The sequence below is a fragment of the Anolis sagrei genome, chromosome 5 (assembly GCF_037176765.1).
Source record: "Anolis sagrei isolate rAnoSag1 chromosome 5, rAnoSag1.mat, whole genome shotgun sequence".
Classification (NCBI taxonomy): domain Eukaryota; kingdom Metazoa; phylum Chordata; class Lepidosauria; order Squamata; family Dactyloidae; genus Anolis; species Anolis sagrei.
The window spans coordinates 73,179,300-73,197,876 of record NC_090025.1 but is presented as its reverse complement, the minus strand read 5'-3'; the positions used below and the strand labels follow the sequence as shown (position 1 = coordinate 73,197,876).

General features: G+C 40.0%; 2 protein-coding genes across 4 annotated transcripts in view; one reads left to right on the top strand and one right to left on the bottom strand.

Moving 5' to 3' along the window:
* CRACD (capping protein inhibiting regulator of actin dynamics) overlaps window positions 1–4,501 on the top strand; it is a 177,412-nt gene extending 172,911 nt beyond the window's left edge. For all 3 annotated transcript variants that reach the window (XM_067468757.1, XM_060778544.2, XM_060778545.2), the window contains one exon: window positions 72–4,501. In XM_067468757.1, coding sequence (XP_067324858.1) covers window positions 72–232 — 161 coding nt within the window. In that variant the 3' untranslated portion in view covers window positions 233–4,501. The remainder of the gene's footprint in view (window positions 1–71) is intronic.
* Window positions 4,502–7,671: 3,170 nt separating this feature from the next.
* AASDH (aminoadipate-semialdehyde dehydrogenase) overlaps window positions 7,672–18,577 on the bottom strand; it is a 33,738-nt gene continuing 22,832 nt past the window's right edge. The window contains exons 12-15 of the mRNA XM_060778547.2: window positions 18,044–18,207; window positions 15,022–15,147; window positions 12,698–12,829; window positions 7,672–8,817 (exon numbers count right to left, since the gene is read on the bottom strand). Of these exons, the coding sequence (XP_060634530.2) occupies window positions 8,437–8,817; window positions 12,698–12,829; window positions 15,022–15,147; window positions 18,044–18,207 (803 nt within the window). The 3' untranslated portion in view covers window positions 7,672–8,436. The remainder of the gene's footprint in view (window positions 8,818–12,697; window positions 12,830–15,021; window positions 15,148–18,043; window positions 18,208–18,577) is intronic.

Here is an 18,577-nt window from a genome sequence, read left to right as displayed (position 1 = left end):
CGCTCTTGCACAGGGCGGGTTTCTAAAATCTCATTGTACAGTAACGGATCTCTCCTTTTTCTCCTGAACAGTGGAGATCTCGAATTCGCTTCCATCCTCTCCCTTGGCGAAAGAAGTCACAAAGAGGTTCTCCTCCGCTGATGCCAATCCGGTGTCAACAGAGCCTGCCTGGCTGGCCTTGGCCAAGAGGAAAGCAAAGGCCTGGAGTGACTGTCCACAGATCATTAAGTAAATAACGCAGGGTTTGCTCTTTCTGTTGTTATTTGCTCTATCCTTTTCGTTAATGTTTTCACATGACAGAACCAATGGAACAACATTCTCCTGGAGAATGAAGGACACTTTGAACTGTGTACCATTTGCTCATTGCAAATTTCATCTACGTAATAGATGCATCACTTTGAGAATTTGAGTACTATGGAAGAGAGATGTTGGCACGAGGCTCAGGTTTTTAGTCTCTCTCAAAAGTACAGTTGTTAAAAGTTGCATTTTAGGTTCAAATAATTTTTAAGAAACTGTTCCTCCATTGGCCCTCAATTTTTGGTTCCAGTGGTTTGTTTCTTTTTGCCGTTTTTGGATAAGCAGAGATTCCAGCCATTTAAATGCTTCAAATGAATGTAAGCTGCATGTTGCTTCCACTTTTCAATTGAGAATGTAATACCGTTTTGTGGAAAATTTTGAGAATCTACTCAGGTGCAGGATATGGAAAGACCAACTCCTGTCTTAGTAGTAAACAGAATATCCAGTGATCATCTTTTATTCATGTTGCAACTAATGTAGAGATGACAACTTTGAATTCTTTTGAGTGTCATTTGTCACTGACGAAAGTACCAGTGTGTCTGGTCCTGCTGTAAAGACGTCGCAGGACAAGGATTTCTCCAAGTGCTTGGAGCCGAGAGCAGGCTCATTTGCCTGTAAGTGTTTTCACAAATTCAATGTTTTTTAAAAATTGAGATTTTTTTTGTGTGATAAACATCGCTTTTTATCAGTAGCTTCTATCAGGAAGTATTTAAATATATCAGCTTAGTTAATTCGCTAAAACTGGGGTTTTGTCAAATGAGCATTTCCATGCTATCTTTCTATTTATGATCCTTCAAACCATTACCTGCAGAAACACGTTATAACATTTTCCCGTGCGCAGTATGCCGATACAGGCTACTGTGATAATATCTGGTAACACACCATATAAGCCTTTCTCTTCCGGTAATGGGGAGCACCACGCAGAGAGAGAGAAACAACTGCAATGGAGTATTGAAAACCCATGTTAAAGCCAGCCCACATCATTCATATTATATTTAATTTACATAACATTTCATATTATGCTCAATTTACATAACATACAAAGTCCCGTCCCCCCTTAGTTAAGCAACCTTTTCAATACCTACAAGGTGGCATGTTGGGGACTCTAAAGATTAACACAAGAGTCTACAATACAGCAGATTTAGGGGAAATAATTTGGGGATCAGAAGGGGCTAGACTATTCTCGCTTTGTTCTTGTGGACCTTACACTGAATATTCTCAGGAAAGTCATAATTTTATCTGTATTTCATTAGCACCTTAGTCTTTAGCTACTGTGCCTGGCAGATCTGCATGTTATCGCTGGCAAAAACAATCACGATGGCACTTTTGTTCATGGCATGTTTCAAAACAACGTAGTTGTTAGTTCCTTCGTATTGATGTACTGATAAAAGTATTAGATCATGCTTCAGATTACAGAAAAAGTTACATTGCAGGGATACGTGTAATTTCTTTGCAGTGACGTCTTGCTGCCCTTTGATTTTTCTATAGTATGGAGATAGTAGTGACATGTTTTCATGGTAACTCTCAAAACAGCTTCCTACTCGACAATTGTGGGAAAGGTCAACAATACAATGAATTCGGGCTGTAATAGTTGGTCTAAACTGGCTTAAACGGATTTCAGTTTTAACTGGTTTGTGTGTTACGCTGTAAAGGAAATCGTCTAACTATTCATCATAAGAGGCAGACTTGTGTTTTGCTTTGTCAAACAGTAAACGCTCATATTATCGCATTGCTTTAGTCCGAGCGAGGGGAGAACTCTGTCCCTCATCCAAGAGTATGAGAACATCAGTTCTGCTCCAAAGTATCTAAAAGGACAAGTCAGCAGATGCCATTAATGAACAAGCATCGTGCTACAAAACAAAGAATAGATCAGTTGTGTTTGTGTGTATCTGCAGAGCGGATAGTCAATTCAGTCTACATAGGATTGGTCTTATGGCTACTGGGCTCTTAATGTTACAATTTAATTTCATCTATAAATCCAACCCATTGGTATCCCCAAAGGTTCATTACTTTCAGGCAGGATTATTAATGCAAGGGGAAACTGTTCTCAGGTCTTTATGAGAACTGAGAATGGGCTGATGTGGTTAACTGCTGAATAATAGTCTATTTTATATCATTCCGCTCCAGAGAAACAGTATGGCCCTTTTTAAGAACTGTGTTTGATGGCGATATTAATGTATGGTAACTGTTTTCCACATTGCCAACCTCTAGGAACTTGAAAAATGCAAGCACCTTCTCATCACCGAGGCCAAGGTGAAGCAGGAAGGCATTCCATTATCTTAGAAATTCATCCATTTACTCCAGAAGGAGTTACCGGGACAAAAAGGGCACTTAGTAGAGGATATAATTAAAGCAAATTCTGATTTGCTCTGACTGGTGCAGAAACATTTTGCTGGTGGGATGAAAGATGTTTAAAAACATTTTTTAAACCCACATTTAAATCTGCAATCGCATAAACTGTAATTATAACTTTCAATTCCCTCAAAATCCATTTCCAAGGTTGTTCTGGCATGGGAAAGTAGGGTTGGGAGAAGGGGGAGGGGATCTGGAAGTAGATAGGGATGAAAGAAATATTAGGGGGGGGGGCATAGGCACTATTTGCATGCTGAAAGGGGAAAATAAGGATTCCAACAGAATTCTAGGCACACTGTTAGCACAGAATATATAGTTAGTAAATAAATAGTTCTAAAGCTTCAGAAGCAAAGTGTTTTCAAGCATGAGGTATCTAGTGTACGGGAAGTGTTATCCAGAGGCCCTGATCAAAAGGCTGGCCATTCCTTGCTGGCAGAGCAGCGTTTCTCGGTTCATTCATTGCCAGGCGTACCATCAGCATTGACTGCTCTACTCACTTCTTAGACAGCAAGGGACACTTGGATTCTCCATTAGAAGAATCTGCTCATGCTTCCTTCTGTCTGAACAATTGGTCAGTGCATCTAGGGTCCCTTCTACACTGCCATATAAAATCCAGATTATCTGCTTAGAATTGGATTATATGGCAATGTAGACTCAGATAATTTAGTTCAAAGTGGATTATCTACTTAGATAATCTGGATTATATGGCAGTGTAAAAGTAAAAGGGGCCTAAGGCAACAGTATTATTTACACCGCACACTGTTCTGTCTATGCAGAGGTACTCCCGATGCTGGATGTAGGGGCCTATGCAGCACACTTTTGTGTGTTTAAGGGGAAGGCATTTCCACATAGGCTGTGGATCTACACTGCCCTATATCCCAGGATCTGATCCCAGATTATTTCCTTTGAACTGGATTATATGAGTCTACACTGCCAGATTATCTGGGATCAGATCCTGGGTTATAAGGCAGTGTAGATCTGTGTCTCGATCAGAGCTGGAATGTTGTACAATATTTGTTAGGAAACATTTATACGATATTTTCAACATTGGTCATTTCATGTAAAAATCAACTTGAAAATTTGCACTAAATACCAGTGAAGTGTTACTTTGCTTAAGCTTTGTTTTGCAACCTTTCTTACGAAACATGTTATGGAAATTGTAAAATGGAAAACCAACACGGAATGACTTCCAACACTTTTAAAACTGATCCAACCACTATATATAATATGATCTCTCTCTCTCGATCTCTCTCTCTCATATTTTCTTTTTTGGTAACTTGTACACAGAAGTCCTGTTCCAAAGGAAGTAATTGTACCCAAATCCTGTCAAAATCATTGGGGTTGTAAAATAAGTCATAATGACGTTATCCTATAGATTATCAGGTGTTGGGCATAATTAACATTTTCTAAATGGGACAAATTATTATGTGAGGTTAAAGATAATCAACCTCAGTTCATATAGTGGTGTATAAAATTATAAACAAATGTATAATTGTGGGGTTTTGTTTTGTGTACTTTTTTAATTTTTCAGATGTTTTAAAGTGCAATTGTTTCTTATACTAATGTCATTTTAATTCCTTTTAAATTATAATCTGCTGAAAGTTATCAGAAAGTGTACGTATTCATTGTCTTTTTGTTAAGAAAATATCAGGTTTGCCTTATCAGGAGAGCCTGAAATTGTGATAGGATCTAATTATGTGTTTTTATGAACAGTAAAATCTGAGTAAAATTATCTATAACTAAGGGATATGTTAGTGCAATTTCTATTTTCAGTTTTGATTGTCAAGATTTTACTGTAAATGGTCCATCACTGAAAATTTGTTCTATTTCAATAAAAAAAAATCCAAGTGTTTCTATAGCTATGAAAGTACTCTTTCTTTAATCATTCTTACATGTTTTAGAAGAAGTTCATATTGACATTAAAAATTGAACCATTGATATTTTTTGGTGAAAAGCGAAAAAGCACAATTGATTATATACTATAATTATGTACAAGGGTTATCTGGATAGTAAGTTTACAAGGCACGTAGCTCTCGCAAGGAATTTTCATGGGAGAAGTTGGTATCACTGCTGTGTAGTGGGAAGCCAGTGGAAGCAAACGAGCAGTGCCAGTCATCAGTAGCTCATTGACTGGCGTTGTGGTGAAGGTTAGAGATGAGTGACCTTATTCCGTTTCCCTCCAAGTACAAGTTCACGCTGTACAAGGGATATCCGGAAAGTAAGGTTACAATATTTTTTTAAAATACAAAGGATGAATATATGTCAATAAAACTTACATGGATTGTAGCATAGGTACTACATTATTTTTCCACATAATCACTATTCAGTTCCATATATTCTGTCATCTGTGGGACAGGTTTTTTGATGCCTATGTCACAGAAGTCTCCTGCCGCCTTTTTCAGCCACATAATCAGTCACAACGGACGGCTGTCCACTTCTCTCTTCATCATGAATTTCCATCCTTCTGCAATTGAAATTCCATACCGATTTTGCTACATGCTGTCTTGACATCATGTCCTCTCCATAAATTGAAACGATTGAGTGATGAATTGCAGCGACGTTTATGCCCTTAACATTTAGGTAGTGTATTACAGCACAAATGTCACACTTGGAGGGAAACAGAATGAGGATGCTCAATTCTAACCTTCACCACAATGCCAGTCGATAAGCTACTGATGACTGGCACTGCTCGTTCGCTTCCACTGATTTCCCACTACACAGCAGTTATACCAATTTCTCCCACGAAAAGTTCCTGCGAGAGCTACGTGCCTTATAACCTTACTTTCCGGATAACTTTCGTAATACTGCATAATTTTAAATGTTCTTTTTATAATTTTCAAAATCAAACAAATAAATTACTGCAACATTTAGAGTGACTTCCAGGCCACGACTGTGAAACGATTGCTAAAGAATATACTGCAAATATAATAGAAGGGTTTTGAGCCATGTGCTTAAAAAACAAACAAATCTTTAGGAAGTGAATACGATACATCGGGGGTCCTCAAACTTTTAAAGCGGAGGATCGGTTCATGGTTGCCCAGACTGTGGGGGCCCCAACTATAGTTTGAAAAAAAAATGAACGAATTCCTATGGACACTGCACAAATCTTATTTATAGTGCACAACCATGAAAGAACAATAGAATATTTAAAATGAAGAACAATTTTAACCAACATAAACTTACCAGTGTTTCAGTGGAAAGTGTGAACCTGTTTTTGGCTGATGAGATCATCAAGTTAATTAGGATTGTTCTTGTGTGCCTTCAAGTCGTTTCTGGCTTAGGGTGACCCTTTCATAGTTTTCTGGTCAAGATGTATTCCCCTGAGGCTGAGAGTGGCTAATGTCTGAGGCCACAGTCTGAGGTTCAAATCACTACGCCACGCTTTCTGAATGCTGAATTCCTTCCACTTCCGATTTACCTTTCTTTTTCTTTTTTTCTTCCTTCCCACTCTTTTTTCTACCTTCCCTTTCTTTCTTTCTTTCTTTCTTTCTTTCTTTCCTTCTTCCCTCTCTCTTCCCTCACTTTTTTCCTTTCCTCCATTTTCCCATTTCTCCTTTCTTTCTCCTCCTTTCCTTCATTCCCTCCTTTCCTCTTGCCTTCCTTCTGTTTTTCTTTCCTTCATTTCCTCCCTTTTTTCTTCCCTCTTTCCTTCCTTCTTACCTTCACTCTTCTGTTTCTTCCTTTCCTCCTTTCTCACCTCTTCCTTCCTTTCCTCCCTTTTCTCCTCCCTCCTATTTCTCCATGAATGGCAGGGATGTGAGTGGGGCGGGGCCAGGGGAAAAAACATTGGCAGGCTGTACTCAGCAGCAAAATACAATATGAGGACCCCTGAGATACATATTTAAAATGTTCCTATGTGGAATGTGAGCTACCTTTCATATTAAAGTATCAAAGAATTAAAAATTGTAATTATGTGACCCAAAAAAAGGAAGAAGCAGGCAGGAGCTTTTTCCTAACGTTTCAATATGTTAAAAGTTCTTAGATTTTGTATTTTGTAAAGGAGAAAAAAAGGAAAGAAAGAAAAAAACATTTTATATAATAAGTATTTCAATATATAATTATGAAATACCCATTTTCCACCTACATTTGTTTAACTCGGCATATATGTTCCTTCGGCCATCATGTGACAACCAAACCTTTTCACACTTCTATATCATTAAGCATACTGCTACTTCCAAATGGATGATTTTTGCAAGAACAAAACATTCATAGTGTCATCACAGCCTTATGTTTCTTTAATCATAAACATCACCCTTCGTTTTGACAAGAATTGTCTTCTGTTTCTGAAAATATAATAAATATGGGTTGGCATCTTAAACAGCAAATATGTAGTACATTTGAATGCATCACATAATAATCATGACTACTAAAAGCTTGTAATATGCCCAAGCATTAAGATTCTGTATTACATGGCATACTATGAAAGTCCCACAAGAGGAAATACAATACATTTCCCCTCTCCACCCTCAGCAGGTCCTGGGCCAATTCCCCAGCTACTGAATGGTTATGGAAAGAAGAGGGAATTGGAGAATCGCTTGGCTATATCCCTGTAAGTCAACAATGTCATCTAACCAGATCAGCCAGGGTCCTGGTGGATAACGTCATTGTTCTGCATCTGACTGTAGGGAAAAAGACATTGCTTTTCTGTATCCTCTAACCATATTCTCCATTGGCTACTGAGTGACTATGGAATGGCGGCTGTAGCAGCTAAATTGTGAGTGTAAGGGGTGCTTTGGTTATTGCCGAAGGAAGAAGACACTTCTGACTTCACAGAACAACCAAGACTTGTGCACACTAAGGTGGACTGACGTTGTGATATGTCACTAACTGGGTGGAATGAACACATATTCATACTATATCATAGAATTGTAGAGTTGGAAGAGACCACAGGGGCCATCCAGTTCAACCCTTTGACATACAGAAACACAGAATCAAAGCATCCTGGCAATGAAAAAAAATCTAAGTTTCAGTGCTATGTAATCCATAATAATAATAATAATAATTATTATTATTATTATTAATTATTTATGCCCCGCTCCATCTCCCCCAGGGGGACTTGGGGCGGCTTACATGAGGCCACGCCCATCAATACAGTAAACACAATATTACACAAAAGCATAATACAATATAACACAAGACATAACAGAACTAAAAAAAACATAAAATGCAAAACCTAAATAATAAGCGAGACAGCAGTATAAAATCGGACATTAAACATACAGAAATTGCACGGGGCAAGGCCAAATTTAAGGATAAAATTTTAAAATTTTAAAACACTGAGAGATTGGGCAATGGAAATTATTGGGGAGGGAGATCCGGATTGAGGAAGGAATTAATTGCACGAACCATAAAGTAAAGTGCTTCTGAGGTCATTTGTGTGAAATTTGGTCAGGGAGTCTCTTACATTCAATCATTGAAGGCACACTGGAATAACCAGGTTTTCAGATTTCTCCTGAAGATTGCCAGTGTGGGGGCTTGCCTAATATCTCTGGGGACTGAATTCCAGAGCCGGGGGGCCACCACAGAGAAGGCCCTTTCTCTCATCCCCAAAAGTCGCACTTGTGATGCAGGCGGGAGTGAGAGAAGAGCCTCTCCGGAAGATCGAAGAGGTTGTGTGGGTTCGTAGACGGAAATGCGGTTGCGCAGGTAGGCGGGTCCCAAACCCGAATCCATTCCTCCCTCCCCATTCCTCCCTCCCCAATGTATGAAGACATAAATGTTTAAATACCTGTAGTACAAACAAAATTGAACATTTTGACTAGACCACGGTTAGGCAGTTGTGTTGTTTTAAGATATACATAAATCCATACAATAGACATAGTTATTTCTACACCCTACAATAATCCTTGTTCCACATACGACAGGAGAAGAGAACACTTCTCCTGGGAGTTTCCCTGACCCTTCTATCAAGCCAGTCTTTGCATTCAGGATCCATATTCTGCCATCTGTTGATACAACAGCTAGAAGTGGTTTACCTCCCAAATCCTGACTTTGGAAGACAAATGGAGTTGCATATACAGTTGACGTGGTCTTGAACTTCCACATCAGATTACCTTCCATATTACAGCAGTAGATATAGTAGTCATGGGAGCCGAAAAAGATCTCGTTAGTGCAATGTGAAATACAGGGTGATGAAAAAATTGGTCCATTGCTGGAAAACACCCAAACCTACATGGAAATAATAAAAAAGCATTTAAATTTAAATCACACTATATATCACTATTTTTGTTTCCAGGTTATAAATGTAATTTCCTAATTGGTTCTGTTATTAAAAACATGGGAAAAGTTTATTAAACTGCAAAATGTTTTTGCAGGACATCCTGCTCCACATTTTGCTATAGTTTTTCAATGAATATCTCATAAAAGTCTCAACCAATTCAATAGTTTGTGGCAGCCACACAAAAAAAGTTTCTGGAGGATAACAACTACTTTCAATATAAGTACTGCACAATTAAACAGGAAATAAGACTTTCAGACTAGGAACAGAAAAAAATTGAATTTTGTTACATAATGTTTAGGCCATTTAATATACTACGTAAAAATATTAATTTTAAAACATTTTACAAAACCTAGACATTGATTTGAACTCTTAGACTGCAAACTGTCTTACCCAGTTGGCCTCACTAAGTTTGTAGATACCTACTGGGTATGTAGATACCATAATCTTGTTAATATTTACATTTGCCAGAAACTCAGGGAAAATTCAATCAGTGAAGCACGTGTGAATTAAAGTCTAGTACTTCACCACAAAGATTTTCTGATCTGGTGTGAAGGAGAACCTGTTTAGGTCTCTGCAACACTGATAAAGCCAGAATTCAAATGATGAACAATTTTAGTCTAGTAGTGGTTACGCAGACCATCCTTTAATTACATCCAAGTACAAATCTGGTAAATTAAATTAAAACAGGAAGAAAAGGCCGAGATCTGACATCAAGCAAATGGAGCAGACCTACTCCATCTGTGCCATTTTCAGATGATGAAAAAACAACTGATCTCATCTTGGAGGAAGAAAAAGAGGCTGTGATCACAACTTGAGGACATTCTTCTTTTTCTTCCCCTCAAAGTTGCTGCTAGTCATAATATCCCTGCCTTCACCAGCAGAAAGAGAAATGAAAATGAGCCATTTTGGTTGCCTCTTTCCATGGATGAGGAAAGCAACTGTTCCTACTCAAATATTGCATATAGAGCTATTCTATTACCACCTTCACATTTGTAAGGATCTGTTCACCCACTAAGCTGAAAATCTCAGTTGATGCTTTCATCTCACGTGAGATTTCAAGCAAAGTGTATCCAAATGCATGTTATGTCTGAATTGGGCTTCAAGTCAGTGTAACAGAGGACACAGAACCAAGAAATGGGAAAACTCAAATGGGGCAGATTCTCCTACCAAATCACTGTTGTGGGTAATACCAGGCTCCAAAAGTAACTCTCTACTCATATCTCAATTACTTAAGCATGAGAGAATAAATCAAGGAGACATTAATAAGAGACAGTGTTGGATTTGAGCATTTGATTACAACTCTGGAGACCAGGGTTCTATTCCCTGCTTGGCTGTGCAAATCCATTGGGTGTTCTTGGGCAAGTCACAACTTCTCAGCCCCAGAAAACCCTGGGATAGGGTTGCTTTACAGTCATCCTAAGCCAATAATGACTTGAAGCGTCACAACAACTGTCCTTCCAGAAAATGGATCAAAGTATACTCGTCATGATAAAAAAGCAACGTTTCTAGATTCTATAAATTATTGTACTCTGAAACATTTTTTTTTACAAAATCAAGAAGAGAAAAGGCCTCAGAATATGTTGAATACCCAGCAGGACTTGGCACAAGAGGCATTCTTGAACCAAACTGTATATTACACTATGTAACAAATTTTGGGGGAAAAAAAATCTGATCCTGGTTTGAAAGTATCATTTTCTGTTTAATTGTGCGGTACTTACTTTGAAAGTAGTTGATATACTCCAAAAATTTGGTTTTTGTGACTGCCGCAAACTAGGTTGAATTGGTTGAGACTTGAGATCGAGAAACTATAGCAAAATGTACTGCAAGATGTCCCGCAAAAAATAAAAGTTTTACAGTTTAATAAACTTTCCCCATACTTTTATGACAGAACTAATTAGGAAATGACATTTATAACCCAGGAACAAAATCATGTTACATAGTGTTATCAGACAATTTCCAAGTACATCAAAATTACATTTTCCTTTTTAAAAAAGAATGTCTAAAAATAAAGTGCCTGATCCCCCCTCGAAATAAAATAGGCTGAAAGGAAAGATAATATATCTTGAACTCTCTTATTGGCTGTTTAAAACAACGGTGATAGAATCTGGTGACCTAACAGTGCAATTCTGACTTGCTTATCTTCCCAATTAGGAATGTAATTGGACTTGAGAGGGAGTTCGCGTGATCTCCAATTAATTATCAGAAAAGGGCACTTTCCCTTAAAAGGAAAGATGTATTCAGCATGTTTTTACTTTTAAAAAAGGGATGAACTTGACAGAGATGTGTGAAGCCATGCATAGTATGGATAAAGAAGTCTTCTTCCCTCTTTAGCAACATCAGATGCCATTAGTCAAGGAATGCCATTGAATGGCAAATGATTCAGGACAGAAAACACAAAGCACTTTATTCACCCAGCACTGCTGCTGTGAGATGTGCTAGTAGCCAGCAATTTTTCAAATAAATACATTCTGGAGGGTAAAACATTCAAATAGATACTTGTCATGATGCTGTGCTCAGAATCAGAGTCTGCATCTCTCTATCTCGGAATAGCCTCTGGGAAAGAAATGTGGGGAAAAGTCTACATGCTGCTTTATGAGCAATCCATATAAGCAATTCAGGGCTAGTGGGTTGCTGTGAGTTTTCTGGACTGTATGGCCATGTTCCAGAAGCATTCTCTCCTGACATTTCACCCACATCTATGGCAGGAATCCTCAGAGGTTAAGAGGTCTGTTAGAAACTAGGCAAGTGAGGTTTATATATCTGTGGGATGTCCAAGGTAGGAGAAAGAACTCTTGTCTGCTTGAGACAAGTGTAAATGTAGCAGTTGGCCAATTCAGGTACAAATAAAATGCTGGTTTTGACCTATAAAGCTCTATACGGTTCTGGCCCAGCTTACGTGTCCGAACGCATCCACCCCTACGTCCCATCTCATAATCTAAGATCATCCGAGGAGGCCCTGCTCTCACTCACATCAATTGCGCAAATGTGTCTGGTGGGGACGAGAGACAGGGCCTTATGGGCTGTGGCCCCTCGCCTATGGAACACACACCCAAATAAGGTAAGATCTGCTCCCTCCCTCCTGGCTTTTAGAAAGAAATTAAAATCATGGCTTTGGGACCAGGCCTTCGGGCAGTAGATGTTTGTAGAGTTTAAAGGACGTAGACTAGAATGACAATATGACTGGCGAGACTGTTTTTATTATTTAATGTATTAATGACTGCTTATGTACTGTCTAATTATGATTTATGTTTAATTGTGGTTTTATTATTGTGGTTGTTATGGATTGGCATCATGTCAGTGTCCAACATATGGCATTGAAGTTTTTCCAGTTATGTGTAAACCACTTTGAGTCCCCCTAGGGGTGAGAAAAGCGGTATAGAAATACTGTAAATAAAATAAAATAAAAAATAAAGCAAAAAAAGTGCCAAAATCATGAATGAATAGCAAAAACTTATTACATCTACTCTTACACTCCAGTAGTAACATACTGGTTTTGGAAGACTAGTCCCAAAGAGACTAGACAGGTGAAGATCCTGGCTTTATTCCCCCATTATAATAGTAGTTTTTTAGTTTTTAAACATTTTGTCCATACTTTTTCTTCATGCCCCTGCTATTCTCCACTGTTGTACTGTTCATCTATCTTTTTAAAAAGATTAATGCTGTGTTTTCTTCTTTTATATTGTATTTCTTTCCTCACACTCTCTTTTGTGAGCTCACATAAGACACTTTGACTGTTGGGAAGTACAGAAATAAACCAATACACAGAAAAACAAACAAGTCTATAAACAACAGATGTAAGCAACATTATCTGTACAAGAGTCTTTTTACCTTTTCTCCAAAGTGGCTAAAGCAGTATAAGTTTCCATCCACACACCCAACACACACAGAGTCCTTGTTGCAATGTGGTGATGAGAAGATAGGTTTTCCGCAAACGTGTTTCCAGATTATGTTCCCCACAATCTGTAGATGCATAAAGGACTGTTTTAGAGTTTTTGAAGACATAAACTAAGGATGGACAACTGCAATAGCAACACACACCAGTTTTCCCACACAGAGACATCGGCAGCTTGCAGAGTTGCAAAATGAGCCAAAGACTGTGACTGCAAGGTTACTTCCAGGTTTTCTGGCTGACTTCTCAGTTTGTGTCTGTGTGTACAAATGCACACACATCATGGGGATTTCAAAAACAAACTACTATTCTAGGAACAGTTGTCTACATTAGGATGCAAGAAATCTAATGGAAGGAGGGCAGGAGCCCACATCTATGGTAGGCAACCTCTGCGGATGCCTACCATAGATATGAATGAAACATCAGGAGAGAATGCTTCTGGAACATGGCCATACAGCCTGGAAAACTCACATTAAACCCAATTTAAAAATAGTTTAAACCAGTTAAAAACCTATTCATAGCCCAAAACCACACCTCCCCACTCTCGACTTGATCTTGAAACCCTCTTTCTTTAAAAACCAGCCTGAATAAAAAGGTTTTAGCCTGTCGCTGTAAGGATAGCAGAGAGTTCCACAGTAGAGGGGCAAGATAAGAAGGACTGAAAGAAGCAACATCATAAATCATGTTAAACAAGCAGAGAAGTCTCTCATGAGATGGTTATTAATTCAAAAAAACAACCACAGTACCCAATTATGCAGCTCAGGGGTGTCTCCCAGCTCTACCCCCCCCCCCCCAAATCACTTGCCAGGCAAGGTGGTCTGTTCCTCTGTCAATTGGGAAACAGATGGCTGATATTTCTTTTTCCCCCTATGGGCAATCTCCATAGTGACAGTCAAGAAGCATGGCCCGACACAATTATCACTTTCACCAGAGATCACTTGTGTGGTATTTGTGTGTTTTCGCACTGATGGAAACATCAAACTGTTGCTTACAGATCAACAGGGAGCAGACTCCAGCTGCTTGCAGCAGCTGCTGCTCAGTAAATGAGGCCTGGAGAATTTTCACAGTCTCTATGTATTCCTTAAATTAGATCAGTGGTTCTCAACCTGTGGGTCCCTAGGTGTTTTGGCCTACAACTCCCAGAAATTCCAGCCACTTTACCAGCTATTAGGATTTCTGGTAGTTGAAGACCAAAACATCTGGGGACCCACAGGTTGAGAACCACTGAATTAGAGAATATGAAGGGATCTTGAATATGAAACAGTCACAGATGTGCAGCTCCAAGGCTGGATCTACACTGCCCTATATCTCAGGATCTGATCCCAGATTATCTGCTTTGAACTGGATTATATGAGCTACACTGCCAGATCATCCGTGATCAGATCCTGAGATATAGGGCAGTGTAGATCCAGCCCTAGAGTTGCACATCTGTGATTGTTGCATATTCAAGATCCCCTCATATTATCTAATTTAAGGAATACATAGGAATTGTGAAAGTCCTCATCTAGTCTAGGTTATGCTTTCTATTTTCTATATTTTCTATATTAATTGTAGCCAATACACTTAACAATAGTTAAAAGGGTGATGAATGGAATAAAGCTCTACTTAATTAGTTATCTTTGAATATAATAATAATAATAATAATAATAATAATAATAACTTATTTGTTGCACATCTCAAAGCTCAAAGTTGGGCAAAACACAGTTAAAATATCCAGATAAAAACATCATCATAAAACTGGTTGTTGTAGGCTTTTCGTGCTGTATGGCCATGTTCTAGAAGCATTATCTCGTCTGTGGCAAGCATCTCCAGAGGTTGTGAGGATGCTTGCCACAGATGCCGGCAAAACGTCAAGAGAGAATGCTTCTAGAACATGGCCACATAGCACAAAAAACCTACAACAACCCAGTGATTCCGGCCAGAAAAGCCTTCAACAATACATTATCATAAAATACATTATCTATCTATCTATCTATCTATCTATCTATCTACACACACACACATACACACTTTGTGGTATTTGGAGGATTATTCTGATAGAAGACATTAAAGGACTGAATCAAATGTAGCTTCAGATAATTTGGAACTGTGGTTCAAAACATCTGAAGTACACCAAGTAGTCTATCTTTTGTTTATTTCTTTGTCTGTACAAGAGCCTCTCCAAAACAATCCTTCAGCACCTCCTACCCAAAGTTCCAAATGTCCTTAGGGAGCCTAGACCAGTACATATTCCTGAACCATACAAAGCCAATAAAATACATACAGGATTTACAGCAAGCAGCAACCCTCCAAGTGTCGCAACATACAAATGGTGAGGTAATACGCTGAGATGAGGAGAGGAGAATACAGCTCCAGCTTCAGTGTTTAACTTCCAAACACACTCTTCCCTCTGTCAGCACAAGAAAACGTAAGTGTAAGGTTATGTTTCTGGATAATTACAGAAGAAAATTCACAAACATGCAAATACACATTTTAAAGCAGGCCTGCACAACCTGTGATTCTCCATGTGTTTGGGACCTCTACTCCCAGGAGCCTTAGCCAGCTTATTCAATGGTCAGCTGCTTTGAGTCTCCTTGTGGAGAGAAAAGGTGGGGTATAAATAATAACAACAACAATTCTGGGCATTGAAGTCCCAGACACTTGGAGGGTGTTTTGTTCAGAAGGATGTTATGGAGTATAGTTTTGCTTCTAATGCTATATGTTTTGCAGAAGGTATGCTAAGATCTATGCCAGGGGTCCTCAAACTTTTTAAACCGGGGGCCAGTTTACTGTCCCTCAGACCGATGGAGGGCCGGACTATAGTTTTTTTTTAAAAAAAAAATCAATTATAAAATTCCTATGCACATTGCACATATCTTATTTTGCTGTGTGGAAGGACCCTTAGAGGGGGTTCTTTCTAGACCTCTTTAGGCAGTAATTCCAGGAGCAGAGAATGGGAAATCTTCCTATTTCTAGTCTGAACAAAATCTAAAATTATAACTGTAAATAAATAACAACACTCAAACATAGGGGAACTCCAGACAAGAAACAATCAGGGCCAGCTAATCACCTCTCAACAAAGGATTCTCCCTAAAAACTGTCAGGCTATGAAATGGCAATCAAGATGGCCAATTGAAACATTCATACCTATCTCCAACAGACAAGAGTTCTTTCTCCCACCCTGGATCTTCCAAGATTTTCCTGGCTAAAGGTTTTCCTCTGACATGAAGTCCAGTCGTGTCTGACTCTGGGGTGTGGTGCTCATCTGGATTTCTAAGTTGAAGAGCCAGCGTTGTCCATAGACACCTCCAAGGTCATGTGGCCAGCATGACTGCATGGAGCACCAGGGCAGCCTCCCTTGGGCAGCGCGAGCCTGCCAAGGGAGGAGCAGGCCCGCGCGGCTTACTTGCGAGTAAAGCACCTCGCGAGGTGCTTTACACACAAGTAGACCACGCGGAGCAGCCTCCCTTGGCTGGCTCAGGCTGTCCATCAGGCCCGATGGACAGGGTGAGCCTGCCAAGGGAGGAGCAGGCCTGCATGGCTTACTTGCGAGTAAGGGAGGCTGCTCCGCGTGGTCTACTTGCGTGTAAAGCACCTCGCGAGGTGCTTTACGCGCAAGTAGACCACGCGGAGCATCCTCCCTTGGCTGGCTCAAGCCCGATGGACAGCGCGAGCCTGCCAAGGGAGGAGCAGGCCCGCGCGGCTTACTTGCGAGTAAAGCACCTCGCGAGGTGCTTTACACACAAGTAGACCACGCGGAGCAGCCTCCCTTGGCTGGCTCAGGCTGTCCATCAGGCCCGATGGACAGGGTGAGCCTGCCAAGGGAGGAGCAGGCCTGCATGGCTTACTTGCGAGTAAGGGAGGCTGCTCCGCGTGGTCTACTTGCGTGTAAAGCACCTCGCGAGGTGCTTTACGCGCAAGTAGACCACGCGGAGCATCCTCCCTTGGCTGGCTCAAGCCCGATGGACAGCGCGAGCCTGCCAAGGGAGGAGCAGGCCCGCGCGGCTTACTTGCGAGTAAAGCACCTCGCGAGGTGCTTTACACACAAGTAGACCACGCGGAGCAGCCTCCCTTGGCTGGCTCAGGCTGTCCATCAGGCCCGATGGACAGGGTGAGCCTGCCAAGGGAGGAGCAGGCCCGCGCGGCTTACTTGCGAATAAGGGAGGCTGCTCCGGGTGGTCTACTTGCGTGTAAAGCACCTCGCGAGTTGCTTTACGCGCGAGTAGACCATGCGGAGCAGCCTCCCTTGGCTGGCACGCGCTGTCCATCGGGCCTGACGGATAGCGTGAGCCAGCCAATGGAGGGGCACTGTGTGTGGGGGGGGGGCGCTCCTCCTCCGCGGGCCGGATCAGGGCCCTTGGCGGGCCGGAAGTGGCCCGCGGGCCGTAGTTTGGGGACCCCTGATCTATGCTAACTGTTCTCATAAAAAAGAGACAGGTTCTGTAACATACAGTACAAGGGCTGGTATTCTGTTAGTGGCACACGCAGGAGTAAATTACCTTGTTATGCCTGCAGATAGCTGTTTTTTAGTTGCTGCGGAGGTTGGCATTTCCTTCCTTCCTCTGTGACAAACAAAGCTGCCCACCAACCTATTGCAGAGCTGTGTGTCCGCAGCCAGATACAAAAGGATTATCACAATCATTGACACCATGGAAGACTTTAGTGGACAATACGATAAATAAACTAACACGATAAATAAATAAATATCTAGACTCAGCTTGGTGTATTATATGGATCTCAATGGAAGCAAAACTATACACAAATAACATACTTACATTAGGTACCCAAAGACATAGGTAAGGTAAATAGTTAACTGACTTGATTGTGAGCATCATAAAAATAAGAAGAGTTGTAAATATGTTTTAAAGGAGGTCTACTTCTATTAAATCTTCAAATGCTTATGTTAACAAGATGGATGACTGGTGGTTTATGGTTTGTATGGGGTTTTAGGTAGATTATAGTGTTATAAACAGGTATAACATTTGAGGCACCAATAAATATTTTGGTGCTTCAAATGTTAGATCTGTTTCTGGGTATATATTTGATCTGCTAATTCCAAAAATGGCACCAGTTGTCCCCCATCAGCTCTAGTTTTGAGATATAGAACATATGGAATCTGCCAGTCGCCATCTGCTCACCTATAAAAATCATGATAATCATATCTAAGAAACTAGAGCTATGATCTATCCAATGCAATTTTCTGAATCAGTGCCCCAAATAAGCCCAAGAACAGTCCTAAAAAACAAGACGCTAAGAAATTTTTAATTTTTTTATTTTTCTATATCTTAATATTCATTACTACTTACATAAATATCTAAGGCATATACATGGTGGTCATGGGATCCAATGAAGATAAATCCTGTGGAAGGATCCACAGTTGGAGAACTTTTCACAGCGTCCTCTGTGGAAAATGTCCAGTGTACTTGCCCATTACTGCTTCTGAGGACATACACCAATCCATTGTAACATCCTGTAAATAATTGTGGTAACAGAAAGAAGCAAGACTTAGAAAATAAGTATCAATGTACTAGTTGCAATGGATGAATGAGACCCCATCTACACTGTCATATAATTCAGTTTGAACTGCATTATAATGATCAGAATAGACCAGGAATGGGCAAACTTCATATTGGAAATTCCATGATCGACTGAAATTAACTGTACCATAACCTTATTGAAAAGGTAAAAATGATGTCATAGCCATTTGGGAAACGTGAATCTCCATGAACATGTGGAAACTACCTTTTGAAAATTACTAGTCAAGAAAAGCACAACCTTGTTAGAAGTCAACCCTTTGAACAAGTGATATTAATAAGTATTCGTGTAATGGCACACAGGTA